At 41.1% G+C, this 14,933-nt stretch overlaps 3 protein-coding genes across 3 annotated transcripts in view; 2 read left to right on the plus strand and 1 right to left on the minus strand.

Moving 5' to 3' along the window:
* Positions 1-2,624, plus strand: part of cno (adherens junction formation factor afadin) — a gene marked incomplete at its 5' end in the record, with an annotated part of 31,603 nt that extends 28,979 nt beyond the window's left edge. The window contains 2 exon segments of the mRNA XM_022841398.1: positions 173-528; positions 792-2,624. Of these exon segments, the coding sequence (XP_022697133.1) occupies positions 173-528; positions 792-987 (552 nt within the window).
* A 161-nt stretch (positions 2,625-2,785) lies between these two features.
* On the minus strand, positions 2,786-5,399 carry LOC111265059 (uncharacterized). Its single transcript, XM_022841402.2, has 3 exons — positions 4,972-5,399; positions 4,101-4,310; positions 2,786-3,426 (listed from the first exon to the last, which is right to left on the minus strand). The coding sequence occupies exons 1-3, from the start codon at positions 5,082-5,084 to the stop codon at positions 3,276-3,278; spliced, it is 474 nt and encodes a 157-aa protein (XP_022697137.1). The 5' UTR covers positions 5,085-5,399; the 3' UTR covers positions 2,786-3,275.
* Positions 5,400-5,545: 146 nt separating this feature from the next.
* Positions 5,546-10,992, plus strand: LOC111265057 (uncharacterized). The gene is made up of 5 exons (XM_022841399.1): positions 5,546-5,708; positions 6,806-7,968; positions 8,148-8,207; positions 9,742-9,840; positions 10,029-10,992. The coding sequence occupies exons 1-5, from the start codon at positions 5,686-5,688 to the stop codon at positions 10,307-10,309; spliced, it is 1,626 nt and encodes a 541-aa protein (XP_022697134.1). The 5' UTR covers positions 5,546-5,685; the 3' UTR covers positions 10,310-10,992.
* Positions 10,993-14,933: the final 3,941 nt, after the last annotated feature.

Below are 14,933 nucleotides of genomic sequence, written 5' to 3' on the forward strand. Positions count from 1 at the left end.
TAGAAACGTACTCAGTGTTGCTGACTGTGTCGCTATTTTGTAAAAAAAATAGACTTGTTCTACCTGAGGTTCTGATAACCATCAGTGCTGAAATACTGAGATGACAGGAAGTTACTAAGAAAAGTATTTGTAGGCTAATTGACAATCGCTAACATTGAATGCATTTTGTCAGGATGACTATTACGACGAGGACGAAGATGACGAACAGATGATTGAAAGCGAAGATTATCATCGTCAGATGGCTATGCAAATGGAACACATGGAACATATGCAACATTTACAACAACAGCAGCAGCAGCAGCAACAACAACAACAGATTGCTTTACAAAGCGAGCCACAACAACAACAACATCCTGCGAGCGGTGGACAAACACTGCAGACCGACGGTTTGAATGGTAAAGTAGCTGGAAGTGAGAACGAGAGAGCAGAGAAGTACACACTCGAAGATATAGATGAAGTGCTCAATCAACCTCAACTTACCTTCAGCCCACAGGCGCCTGGGGTCATTGGAAGCCAGGAAGTGTACAGGTGTGAATCAGTAAGACGTTCTGGCTTTTGTTTACGAGAAACTATTGTTAGCCGTTCAAATAAATAATTCACTCAAAATAGAAAGAACCCAAACAATCGCGATTCCATATAAAGGTTCCTTCCATTTAAATTGAAACTTGTATATTATTGTTATTATTATTCCTAATCTTCTTAATAATTCTTAATAACTATTAAAATCTACGAATTTACTTTTGTTAAAGTAAGATTGAAATACCCTTATAAAATATCGACTCAATTTGCAGGGATCCCCGGCAGCGGATCATCAATGCAAAGCAGAGTCAGAAGGAAAGCAATCCCCAAGGCCCCGAAAAATTGACCTTCCAAGAGAAGATGAAGATGTTCGCTAAAGATACTGGCGAGCGAACCCCGAAAGCTAAAACATCGGTATCAAAAGCACAACGTGAGATCGACCATCTTGCCACTCCCACATCTCAATGAAGAGAACTTTCGCAAAAGAGACCATTACACTGACTATAATCATCACCATCATTATAATAAAACACACTGACGAAGAAAGCACCATTCCATTGTTCACATTCATATCGAGTGTATTATCCATTGACAATCAACATCGATATAGTGGAAATCAATTGGGGTGAGGCCTTCGAGCTATTTTGTAAAAATATGATCGCTGTCGTAATCGGCCTAAAGCTGTGGCGGTGAACCCTTTGGTCAGATATTAAATATTTAATCAAACCTCACCATCGATTGTAAAGTACCGCTAGTTGAAACAATTAAGCGAAAAAACAAGTCACAACAGCATCCGACCGGCATTTTCAATAACCGGGAAAGTAACGTCTTTTATATCTACGAAGCATCTATAAGGAAGGGTAAATACGCGGGGACGCAGAGTTTGTGACACAAAAAGAGCCTTTGACGAACGTTGCTTATTATTGAAAAGGCTTTAGAGTCCTTTACTTGTCAAGCCAACCTTGAGAGAAAATTCTATAAACAGACGCGCTGGTGTAGTATGTTATCTGCCTTATCTGCACGAACTCACGTATGACCTTTGTATCGTTGACAATTGTTCATCCGTCATGGCACATCTCATCTATGGTCGTTGTTACTATTACATCTGATCATGGCTCAAGCGTTGTACATAACGTGCCTGCCTGCCTGTAAGGCGAAGCGTAAGTGCCTGGGCATGTCACCCCAAGGCGGCTCTGAAGCAATCGACATTTAGGGCTATTGCTGCTTGTCAGAGATCGAAGGGGGAGCCCCTAACGGTTAATAAATCGAACGCGCTGTTATACGAGACAGAAGTTACAAATGTAACAGGATTGACGAGGTCTGACACCTGTCTGAACGTTTGGCCTATGTCGACATAGAACAACATATAGCATTTGATATCTTCCTAAAGATGTTGGGAAGATTTCACAATGTTTTGCGTAAGCAGAAAAAAGTGGGGAAAAGTTCGTTTGTTCTAAGGAAAGTAGCACAATAATATGAAACCGTTAAATAATGCGGGAGATACGCGGATTTTATGATTATAATCTAAATAGGTAAACTTTGAATATTTCGCTTACTCTCGACAGTCGCTGACGAGCACAAACAAATGAGAAACCGAAAGGAGAGAAAGATACTAATAGTTACCCAGTATAAAATCCCTCTTTCTCTATATATATTCAGATAGACGTACAGTATAACTATAATTATTGCTCTAAGGTCAATAATAACGACACGAGGGAGTAATAATAATATTTTTAGATATATAGTATAGTAAAAAAAAATATAAGTATACCCAAATGGCAGAAGACCGACCCACTGTTTATAAAACGCATCATCAATTATTCCGTCTCTGCCCGTGTTGCTAAAATGTTCAATCTGAACTGAAGGCAACTTACGATATTAGCGCTTACAGGTGGATTGGCACCAGCACAAAGGAGAAAGTGGTATTGATCCACAACTTCTGACTGTGACGTGAGTACTTGGGGCCATTAACACATACATAACGAACAGAAAATTCAGCACACTGATTTATCGAATTGTATTGTGTATATAAAAAGCCTTGTAAATGCCCAAAGACACAATGGCAGTGTATAAAATAAATTGATTACTATAATACAAATGCAAAATTTTGTTGTCCTAAATGTGAGGAAGATATTCAAGGTGTATTTTATACGGAATAAATAACATTTCTCTGTAATGTTGTTAATTTTTTAAATCTTATACGACCAATTGATGTTACACATACGGCCATCATATATGATAGCAAAATAATAAAGACATTTGAATCTAACATTTTGCACAGATTTATACGGATAAAAGCTGTACTAGAAGTTACTCTTTATACACATGTTAAGCAACACAAACAAGACATATTACTTCATACACGTGCTCCCGAAAATACTATATAATGTTTTACGATGTGCTCAGCTGCTGTCGTTTCGCTATCGCCGACATACGTTTAGAGCTATTCATTTGTGTACTCGCCTAGATGATAAATTTATACAAGCTGCATATCTAGCACCTCCGTTCATTATTTCACCGTGGAAGGAACATAGCATCGTATGGTCATAGTAAATGAAACAAAGAAATTTTTAAACGGTAATTATAAAGCGAGCACGGTATCCAACTTCGCTGTTCCGCCATACGTGACGCTGAAACCGCTATTTCTTCTCCCACACGCACATACGAATCCACTCCAGAGAGATGGTATTCGTCCAACCACGATTCCCAGCAAAAGCGTTCAATCAGCACAACGGGAAAACGACTTTTTCTCGTGATCAGCTTGGAGATAAATTTGTTAGCTCATCAATAAGCTTGTCCTGCTCCTGTTTAAGCTCTTCTAAGATCTCACGTTCCTTACGTAACAGACCAGTGTTTAGCACATCTACCAAGAGTTGAGTATCTATCGAAGCGATGCCAGTGGGTCGTCTGAAAGCAATGAGGTTTGTTGACATTAATTTGTCAATTAATTAATTTGACTACAATTCGGAGGCACAATCAAACGTCGACTAAGTTTCACAGTATCATAGATTAACTGGTTCTGTAAGCCTACATATGGGGCAAACCTGCAATTTACTTAAGCAAACACATGTTATCATAACAGCGATTGCTCTCGAAATTCGGCCACTACGCAACAACGTTTCGTGTCTGCAGCAGGTTCAACACGTGAGCCTAAATCATCATTTTAGCATTATTTCACTATTTTTGGTTTGTCAATTATTTCTGATTAATTTTCAATCAATGCTTGTAATAATAACAAAATTCATTATTCAATTATACCGAAACTACATTCCCATTCTTCTGAGTCAGACCGGATAATAGATTGATAACATCCATTTAGCTATACATTACTTGTTCTACCAGATCCGTTTTCCGAAGTTTCCTAAATAGGTTAATGTTTCCCATCGAACTTTGGACGCGACTATCTGACCTGAGCTCGTGCTACTTGCAGAACAATGTTAGTATATTTATATTTACCTTTCCGCCCATCTGACAGAACTATAACAGTCTATTACTATGCATTATAATAACATACACCTCGCAAAATCGTATAATCTATGCCTATCTCATAATGTTAACTAAAGAATTATTTAGCGGTTTACCTTACGGTTGTGCCTTTAAACTGCTTTTGTTGCTTGTCCATCTCCCTTAACTTCGTCATCTGTTCCAGAAGACCTTCGCTTTTAAATAGCTTATGTATAGCATCGAAGCTTTTGCGGACACCTTCTTCATAATGTTGAGAAGCAAGATTCTGGATATCGACTGCGTGTCTTGAGCGCGAACTCTTCACCGTCAACTCTGTCGCCTTTGCACTGTGAGTAATAAAAAAACAGGCGAACAAACAAAGGATTCGAATCCAGTTATTTAAAAGGCTTTTAGAACTTACTTAATCAGCATGTGCGCCTGAATGCACGCAAATTGGCCCCAACACAGCGAACAGCATACAACTAATAATTTGTGGAAAACGCCGTAATATTTCAGCAACAATGGCGGCTTTTTTAAGTGAGAATGGTATTATTACACACTTTAATTGTTCGTAGCACACGAAAACTGCCCGCTACAAAGAATCACCAGTAAGATTGAGTACCCTATATTATAAGCGTTGCAATAATAAATAATTATGTGAACGGGTCCATGGAGTTTTTACGCCTTTCATTTTTGGCACTTCAATCCTATTATAGGTCTAAGATTTAAATTTGGCGGGTTTCTTGTGTGTAGCATGATTGAACGAGGCATATGATCTCATGCGTAAAATAAATGACTAAAGAATCGTATGCTCAAAGTCAGTCCTCGGCTCTTTTAGTCGCCGTTTGCTGCGCGTAATATACGAAGCATAACGAAAAACGGAAAGTTTGAGAAATTAGAGAGATGCTCAAGAACTATACACTATTATTATTAAATTAGAGAGCGATCAACTCCACCGACCGGGCGTGCTTCATGCATTGACATAAAACCTAAACAAAAAAATCTTACAGTGCTCCTTTGAAGTAGCGTTTCACATATTCGGCTAATTCGCGTTCTACAAGATCTCGTTCTTGTTCCTCCGGCGTCATGGTTTCAGTTTGCTGTTTATGTAGACGATCCATTCACCGAACATGTGAACTAGTTTGGAAACTAAGTTAATTCCTACAAATAGCCACAGTGCACACAAAATCTCTGGTACTGCTGTCTTCTTGTAAATGCTTGCAATATGACTTCATATGCTTAACACGTCCCAGCTGTTTTTTGCATTTGCTTCAGCTTAACTTTTTGCGACACTTTGATAACGGCAGCGACGCTGTTCGCGGGCTGTGCACCCTGGCGCCGTCTATATTCTATTATGTGCACATCTTGCTATTTCGTGAGTTGGGTCTGACAAAAACAATAAGCTAGTTTCAAGGCATCAATTCGTCGTGTGTCAATTTTGACAATTCGTTAAAAACGATACGTGAACATGAGAAATATCACCAAAATACTGTTGATATATGATTGTAGCCACCGTGAAATTGCTATTTTAAATTTTCCCGCGTCCCCATTAAGCATCAGTGTTGGGCCAGTCGCCATCTTGGATCGGTTTCGTGCTCGCTGTAGGCAGACACAGTCACAGTAGCGAGACTTTTGTCAGCATACAGTGGTAGGTTTTTCGTTGATGTGTTTGACAATCCTTGTAATCCTTGAGCGAATCATACGAACTCACCGGTGATCAGTATGACGTACGGATCTAATGTAAGGTATGTCTCACTGTTTACAAATTTCTCTTATCACTCGTTTCTACAAACTGACGGTTGGTTGCTAGGCGCTCTGTTAGGCGTAGATAATCTCGTGGTCGATAGCTTTGCTAGACTCTCAAAATAGGGACACTTCCCGGATCAATAAAACCCGAACCTACTCCCGCTGAATTGAGTTGAACATCATTGTTTGGTAACATTAAAGCTTGATTTAACATTACGCTCTGTTGTTATGGTTGTAGTTACTAGTGGCTTATAATACATGCAGCACCATACAAACACGTTACGTTTACATTTCACTGAGCTTCCTCGTGCCACGCTCGAACGTTCTAATATTCAAGTGCAAGTCAAGCAGCACCATTAAATTCGTTGTGGACATTAATAGTCCATATGCTGAACCAAAGTTAAATGAACAATGCTGTGCAAGAAATAGTGAACAGATCTTCATTTGCATTATGTTTCCTGCCCGGAATTACAGGCCCGGTAGCACGATTGCTGTTCCTGAATGACTCACTCATATATGTGCGCGTGGCAAAAATGAGTTGGATTGATTTTGGCTGAGGCTGACTTTATATGATGAAATGTATTTCAAGAGTTTTGTTTAGAATTTAAAATATTAAACATAAAACTTGTGTTCGGCTAAGAAAACAGTTCGCGTTAGATTGTTATACGTTTCCTAAGGATCCGGCAAAAATTGGTAGTAAGTTGTTGCAGACAGTACAACACAAGAGAACTGAAATAAATTATTTTCATTTAGTAAACGAAGTAAGCTAATAATGCAGGAAATAGTAGTTGCGCTTACAATACTTACACGTTTTACCTTTGTCGACGAACGGGCTCTTTGTGCTCTATTCTATAGCTGATAAAACACCCAGTTGTGTATGTAGTAATGTAATGTAGTACTCTGGCTTATACTAGCTGATTTAACTTAGGGCTTGACCACCCATTAACAACAATGAAGTCGCATGCGCAGTTAAGTCTTATTGTAGTGTAGAAATTAAACTGAATTTTGTCGCGTAGCCACCGTTGGTTACTAATACATTTTCAGTCAGCCGTCTGTCTAGGTTAATGACGATTAATCTCGGTCCTCTCAATTGCAGCTCTAGGTCCTTTGGCTATGGCGGGGGCTCCCGGCTGTCCTATGGAGGTTCTCGGGATAGTGGCGGTGCCCGAGGGGGTATTGGTGCCAATAGATGGGGGAATGAGAACAAATTCCTTACGGCGGTCGACTGGTCCCGTGAAAAGCTTGAAGATTTCTCCCGCAATTTCTATCGGGAACATCCAACGACAGCTGCTCGGAGTGAACATGAAGTTCGTATGTGGCGCGATAAGCACGAGCTGACAATCATGAGGACAGGAGGACAGAAAATTCCTAATCCGATCTGTACGTTCGGCGAAGCACAGCTGCCCAGCTATGTGGCGCATGCTGTCAAGAATCAGAAATATGAGAATCCAACTGTGATTCAAGCACAGGGTTGGCCTATCGCACTGCAAGGCCGTGATATGGTGGCTATTGCGCAAACGGGATCGGGCAAGACACTCGGTTTTATGCTACCTGCCATTATCCACGTGAACAACCAGCCACGTCTGCAAAGGGGCGATGGCCCTATTGTCCTCGTCTTGGCCCCGACCCGCGAATTGGCCCAGCAGATCCAACAGGTAGCAGCCGAGTTTGGCCGGGATTCACGTCTTCGCTCCACCTGTGTATTTGGTGGAGCGCAACGTGGTCCCCAGGCTGGCGATTTGCGACGAGGTGTCGAGATCTGCGTCGCTACGCCTGGTCGTCTTATAGACTTCCTTCAATCCGGTACAACTAACCTTCGTCGATGCACTTACCTTGTTCTGGACGAAGCCGATCGTATGCTTGATATGGGTTTTGAGCCGCAGATTCGTCAGATTGTTAGCCAAATTCGACCGGACCGTCAGACCCTGATGTGGAGCGCCACGTGGCCCAAAGAAGTTCAGGGTCTTGCATCGGATTTACTAACAAATTTCGCACAGATTAACATCGGTTCTTTAGCGTTGTCCGCGAATCACCGTATCCACCAGATCGTAGACGTGGTTGACGAGCATGATAAGACTCGTAAGCTAATGGACTTTTTCAGTGATATCCAAAAGGCAGGTGGAAGCCGGAAAACCCTGGTCTTCACCTCGACCAAGCGAGCAGCTGATGACTTGGCCTCGTATATGTGGAAAGAGAGGATTAACTGTCAAGCCATTCATGGAGACAAAAATCAGGCGCAGAGGGACAAGATCCTCTATCGTAAGTGGCTTAGAGTACCTCTCAGATCACGAGAGCTATTTTGACATTCTATTATGGTACTGTCACTGAGTCACTCTTTTTGTTTACACCTAAATATAGTGTATCTAAAGCTGGCAGATATATATTCAATGAGAGTTTATTTACTAACGTGCATCTATATCATTGTTGTGTATTTACAGAATTCCGTTCTGGCCGTCTGGAAGTGTTGGTAGCCACAGACGTGGCTGCCCGCGGTTTGGGTAAGTATGGGGTTAGGACAGTGGCCGGCGCAGTCGAGGATCGCTTGGCGCCCGGCTACTGGTCCGGCACTTGAAGCGGCACTCCGGTAGCCCTTCCGAAAGGATCGGCGGAACCCGTTCGCTCTTGCGTGCTGCGTCGTCAACTAGTCCTAACGGGGCTAAATATCGGGCTGACGACGACAGCTTGTCGACAGACAATACGATTCGAGAATTATCTGACTCGCTAATTGTCACCACGATAGGAAACATCGGTAAGCATCAGCAGCACTCGGATCAAGGTGGCCCCGTACGAATTTAGTAGGGGGTAGATGGCGACGGAGCGATTAAGACTACTACGTTTTGAATATAAGCGCTATATGCCAAAAAGGTGATACTCTCCATTGACAAGTTGTTATTTTGGATGAACCTATTCAGTGAGCGTGTTCCCTCTGCTCTATGGTAGTCACTGGTGAACTAAATAATGGGTCTGCTGTTTGGTTACGAAATGCCTATTCCTCATAACAGTGCTCCTTTTGGTTGCCTTTCTGGGTTATCTTTTCTGGGTATGGCTTTAGTACAGCTGATGCCTGTTGCCTGTTAAGCCTGTGATCTTCCCGTGTGCCTGCAGTCCGTGAAAGGAGGGGTCGCCGTTGGCAACGAAGATATAGACACGAAACTACGAAAAACCTAGGCGACCTATGAGGGATATATTGATGTGGACTGTTGTGGGTACTGGATGGCTGTTGTTACAATCGATGTTTCTCGTGAAGTGGCTAGTTACCTTATCGCTTCCTTCTGCGTATCAACTCTGTAACGGACGCCGCCATGGTAATCATAATCGCTGGTATGGAGTAACGTGTTCGAAACAGACGGTTAGATGCTATCGCACGAAGTTATCCCGATCCCGAAGAAAGCTGAGAAACTGGAGAGGATCGGAGTAGCAGGTCGACAAGTCGGGTCCGATTCGGAGATGTGGGAGTTCAGTCGGAGACCGCGCCACTGCCTGAGACAGTGGCCTGTCTGAACGACAGTTTCTTGGACAAATCCGTGAAGATAATCAGTAGTACATCTTCTCACTACCAGAGTTGGAATGCAGGAGCTGCGATTGTAGGGGGCGGTCGAAGGCTGGAGTCGTCCGTCGCACGCAGGGGGGAAGAGGGTCGACGGACTCGCGCGGGTCTCTCTCACTCTCTCATATCGAGCGTCACTTTCCTAAGTCAAAGCGCCGCTCTAGAAACGCTTTCGACAGAAATGGCGGCAATCTAGCGGCGTTTCGGCTGAGGAAGTTTTCCTTGCTCTCAAAATGTGTGCCATTGTACGGAGGGATGGTAAGGTCCTCGTCACTGGAAAGCATATGGTGACTAGGTGCAACACTGACCCTTGTAGTGGCTTGTATTATGGCCTGGCATATTTATGTGCGTAAGGGTGAGCGAGGGAGACTTATACTTCTTTGTTTCGGAAGATAGTGCCGCATCGTGAGCTGTGTATCTATTGGAAAGGGGATATCGAGGGGGTTTGCGTTGTAGATTGGGTGTTAATGCTTTTTTTGTTATAGATGTGGATGACATCGCCTATGTCGTTAACTACGACTATCCGAATAACTCGGAAGACTACATTCACCGCATTGGACGTACGGCAAGGTCTAACAAAAATGGTAAGCCATAAAAAAGCATTAACAACATGTGAGGAGAATAGCCAATTATGAAAACTTGTAAGAAGCTTAACATTTCGATAGTTTGCCTAAAAGTAAATTCTGCTGAAAATGGCTTCAAAAAACGTCGCAAGATGATTTTTCAGATGCTCGACCCTATGTGACGATCAAATCTACTTTGTCTGTTGCAGGCACCGCGTACACGATGTTCACCAAGAAAGACTCGAAGCAGGCACGTGATCTCGTAGAAGTGCTTAAAGAAGCGAAGCAGGATGTCAATCCCAAGCTTGTGGAGATGGCCCGCTGGGGAAGTGGCGGCGCTCGTAACAATTACTCTCGTTACGGCTATGGCGGGGCCAGTCGAGGTTTCGGTGGAGGAAACCGATTCGGTTCGGCGGGTGGTATGAAGGGAGGATTCGGAATGAAAAGTGGTGGTTTCAATACGTTCAATACCCGCAAGAGGTTCGATTAATTGCGGAAAATTGTGACCTAACACAAGAACCAGTGGGCCGCGGGTCTTATTTTAGTTTTAAAAGCGAATAAATTATCATTTCATGCTGTGCATAGTAGCACCGCGGTACCTACCGTAGAGATACGTTAGTCTCTCGTGGGTATGGCGGAGAAATATCATCGGGCAGGAAGTTGCGGACAGGTAAGTGCGGGGCGGTAGTAATTCGAACGAAGCAGACGATAGTTTGATAAACAACAATGAGAAGACAGAAGGGCTTTGGGTAGCGCCATTATCGTAACTAATAGGGACGACAAAGGATTTTGGGTGACGTCATTATCCTAAAACCTACGTTGGACGTACTAATATTGTTATCAACAAAGGAACTTGTGTTATACCATTGCACGCCTGAAAACTAGATTAAAGAAAACAAAGCAAGCAAATTTGTGTACCACAGAAACCGCCACCGGTGATGCTTGACTTGAGCATCGCTTTGGTCCTGACCAACTGCCTTGTAAATATTATACAAATTAAGCGACCAGGCGTAAACACCGAAGCATCTCGTGTTCCTCCCCAATCATACGCACCCGTAAAAAGTACCATATATATATATCTATATAACATATATATGTTACATGAACCGTACGATATCTTCACTGTACCTAGAACTAAGACAATAAAGAACTAACTTAATAAGATCAATTTCATCCACTTTGTTTTCACTTAAATTGCTAATGAAGTTGTCATAATTATAGGTAGAAATTTAAGACTTGTGTGGCCCGATGTGAGCTTAAATTCTTTTTACCTTTTAGAAAAGGTCTGCAGAGTATTCAGCATTTACCTTAGTAGTACCCAAAAATTACCTGGATCATCTCAGTAGTTCACTACAGCAAAGGTGAATTTTGATCATAGGAATTTACCTCAGTCCGTTAAAGCGCTTTATCACCTTTAAGAGGAATCATATAAATTAATACAAGGGGTTGACACAAAACCAGCATAATGTGATGAAAGTACCGATGTGCGAGCCAGTGCATTTTAGTGGTTAAAAATTTGTGGTTATAACATTTCAGTTTCAGTAACCTTATGAAAGTTTTTAATAGTATCTGAGACAAAACTACTAGACGCTTTATACCGAGAAAGTTTGCGGAGCGGATGAAGAGTTGGCGTTTAATCAGTGTTTTCGGTCTGGGTTCAGTGCTTAGACAACTGTACCTACGGTTCGACTTACGTACACGTCTCCCCAAATCTAGATTCTCTTAGAGTACATCGAAGTTCCTCTGTTGCAGTTGCTGATATCTTTTCTCAAAATTAATTTTGTAGTTATGAGATGAACCATGTGACACATCAACCTCTTTTAAAAACTACAGGATGGCCATGCTTCGTGAGAAAGAGTGCTGTCTTTAAAGTTCTCATTTATCAAGAAACATATTGGTTCCCTGAAATTTCAGTATCGACTAATAACGCGGTCCTTGATCTTGTTTTTAACACAGAACGTGATATCCTTTAGTGCTCCATGTTCGCTTTCTAAAATAACCAGTAAAAAATCACCAGATTCAAAGCGTTTGCAACGTATAACCCATATTTTTTAATTTGGCATGTGACTAACAGATGGGCAAAGAATTGGTAGACTCTAAGTCGGGCCATGGGTCAGTCCTGTGGATCCGAGAAAAACCGAAGAAAAAGTTCGAAACAAAACGCAAAAAACAATTCAAATAACTTGCAAGTGTGATATCTTATACCGTAGTTAAGTATTACTTCAGACCGCTGGCTCTTGGTGCAGAATCAAATGCGGTTCGAGTCTGGGTCTAGAGCAGCTCAAATGTACCGAAGTTTAGTAAGCGTAGATTATCACCTCACCATTACCAGAACAAAAACAAAAAATTGCGAACGCATTTATTTATCTAACGAAATAACGGTTAACTTTTCCGATTTATGTCCAGTCATTCTTTCTGATGTCTTCTTGAGCAGAAGATAAGAGCTAAGTACTACATTTTCTGTGCTGACCTCCAAGCTTCTTAGCATAAAACCATGTACAGCGCGAGACGTCTTGTACATTTAAGTTCATAAATCACAACTAGTAGATTACCCGCTTAAAAAAAACTAATACAGAAATAGACCATAGGCTAAGATTGCGGATATGGAATAAAGAACGAAACCAAAATGAATGAGATTCACTCAATTTTTTTCTGTAGGTGTGAGTCGTGCTTGGTATATACATTGAAAACTGACGACACTCATGAATTTCCTAGGGAATCTGGGAATGCGTTGCGAGTGTTGTACGCAATATCTAAATTGACAGTTGCCCTTTACCAATAGTAATATTTGCCTAGCCGTTTTATTTTCTTTGTCGTAATGTGTGATGTAGGGAAGCCTGCGACGTCTTACGTGCTTACCGTTACGTTTCCCCAGCAGAGCCTTCCCATTGTTTATTCCTATAGTGACATAAGTTGTTCCTTGGGTTTAACAATCTCCGTTACTTCGACGTAATCAAATGTAGGGTGATGTGTGGCCCAGTACTTATCAAAGCCAATAGTTTGGTGAACAACAGAAAAATCATAACGAAGTGCTTTCCGACGCCGTGATTAGTTACTCTGTAAGAATCTCTATCTGTTTCTGGTGGGAAACTTGTTCTTTATTCAACCACCATTTACTCCCAAGATGTTCAACCTCTCGGGGATAGGAAAAACATTTAAAAAAAATATTACTTACCAAATGCAATGTTAAATGCACGACTCGGCAGCAGCACAAACAAATGTTTCTAATTTTGCGTCCGGTTCGATGCCGCCTTAATTAAGCACAGCTAAACCGTCTGGTAGCTCTTTTGAGTACGAAACAGCATTCATTCTCGGTTTCAAATAGACCACCTCACGTATTTAGAAAGCAAGTACTTTACACTGTACCACCAAAGACCAACTGACAATAGCGACTTCGACTTTGAGCCAAATCCATTATGTTTCATTAATTAGATAAAGATGCAAACTACGGGGCTGTATTTCTTTAAAAGTTGTATCGAAATTCAGCCTGGTTTTTACCTAGTGTGCCTTAACATACTGTGTGTAACCCTTGCCATTTGCTATGTATTGATTTATAGGAAGTTTCATTTCCGAAACAGTGCAGGTGTGTAAAGATCCAACTGCATTTGAAAGAATCAGTGACGTATTCATCAAATTGCCGATTCTAATAATACATCTTAGTTTGTTTGCTCGCAAATTTTAGAATTACTCGATCTTTGTTAAAGTTATTGTTGTTTGTTCTGTGTTGGTTTGATGAAAGTTTTTTGCAGTCAGATTTATATTTAAGTGACAAAGATGGATAGTAGTAGAACACTGATGAAATAATGACCCTCATAATTTTTCACATAATTTAATATTCAAAAATATTACGTAATATTTTTAGAAACACTGCTTACATCGGACGGCTACCTCTCAGCACATAACAAAGTATGTTTCCAATAGACCATTTCAATAGAAGCAGCTAGATCTGGCCTGACAGATCTCTGCAGGGCAGACATTGTTGGGATTTTTAGTTGTTTATTGACAATTTCGTCACAACCGTTTCATTGTCAAGTGGTTACCGCTATCGTATTATTTATTTATTACAGCTTACTCCCATCAAGTTATAATCTAGAACCTCAGCAGTCAAATCGGACGGAGAGGAATAGGACACCAATAAGCATATATAAATACGATGCAACAATATTGAAGAACACACTAATAAACCGGCTAACATAAAAATAGACGAAGAACCTACCTTTTCAAAAAGTCTAGTATATAATGCAGGTAATATTGCATTGTCTGCTACTGCCGTTTGCTGCTAAAGCCGAGAAAGTTTCGTCTTTTATCCGTGATACGCATACGTATAACTTTGCACATGCTCTACATTATAACATATGAAGACCATATAGTAAATTCCGGGAGTAATTTTTAAGCCAATATATTGAAGATGAAGACTCCTGGTTTAGTGCATAATCTAGTTAGAACATCTCTAGGCACGACATTTATGGCATGCGTGAATATTACACACTCGGCTATACGTGACGCCCCAAATGAGAAAAAAAAAAGTGCAAAAAAGCAAAACCTATTTTGAGTAAATTATTACTAGACGATTTTGGTTGGCCGCTAGAGTTGCTTATAAGAGTTTGCAGTCTTTCGTTGGCTGTAATGCTGCAAGCTCAAACCTTTCTAAAAATACCCGAAAATACTAAGTAAAGTAACGAGTAATCATCACTTGAACAGTATAGTGTGTTGCTTTATGACGGTCTGAAAAGAACATAGTTGTGCACTTTGAGGACATTTTAAGATAAATGCGTGTTTCAAGTGGTGTTCATCATGATGATCCCCGTTAAATGAAGAACATAATTTTTGGCTTCGCTACGGCAACAGCCGTTTTAATGGCGTACGACAGTCTGCCCTAAATCCCTTTAGAAATCAACTTGGTGGAGGAGAGGAATTGATAATCCCATGACAACGCGAGTAATATTAAGGCGGTCGGATGTACCGAGTAAATGTCGTCATAAACTACAAATCCAGTCTTACTTCAAGCCTCGTTCCTTCGCCATCAATAATGTTGTACCTATTAACGTTAAATGTCCTCATCCCTGCAGATCTTAACCTCTAACTTGACCAAATTTATCTTTTCTATAGTTTCT

This window comes from Varroa jacobsoni, unplaced genomic scaffold (genome assembly GCF_002532875.2).
Source record: "Varroa jacobsoni isolate VJ856 unplaced genomic scaffold, vjacob_1.0 scaffold_928, whole genome shotgun sequence".
Taxonomy (NCBI): domain Eukaryota; kingdom Metazoa; phylum Arthropoda; class Arachnida; order Mesostigmata; family Varroidae; genus Varroa; species Varroa jacobsoni.

Excerpts from the sequence above, each read along its gene's own strand:
- LOC111265059 (XM_022841402.2), bottom strand. The coding sequence starts at position 5,084 with ATGGATCGTCTACATAAACAGCAAACTGAAACCATGACGCCGGAGGAA. Across the intron at positions 4,311-4,971 it reads CGCTACTTCAAAGGAGCACT|TGCAAAGGCGACAGAGTTGA; the intron begins GTAAGATTTTTT and ends TATTACTCACAG. Across the intron at positions 3,427-4,100 it reads TTTAAAGGCACAACCGTAAG|ACGACCCACTGGCATCGCTT; the intron begins GTAAACCGCTAA and ends CATTGCTTTCAG.
- LOC111265057 (XM_022841399.1), top strand. The coding sequence starts at position 5,686 with ATGACGTACGGATCTAATGTAAG. Across the intron at positions 5,709-6,805 it reads ACGTACGGATCTAATGTAAG|CTCTAGGTCCTTTGGCTATG; the intron begins GTATGTCTCACT and ends TCTCAATTGCAG. Across the intron at positions 7,969-8,147 it reads GAGGGACAAGATCCTCTATC|AATTCCGTTCTGGCCGTCTG; the intron begins GTAAGTGGCTTA and ends GTGTATTTACAG.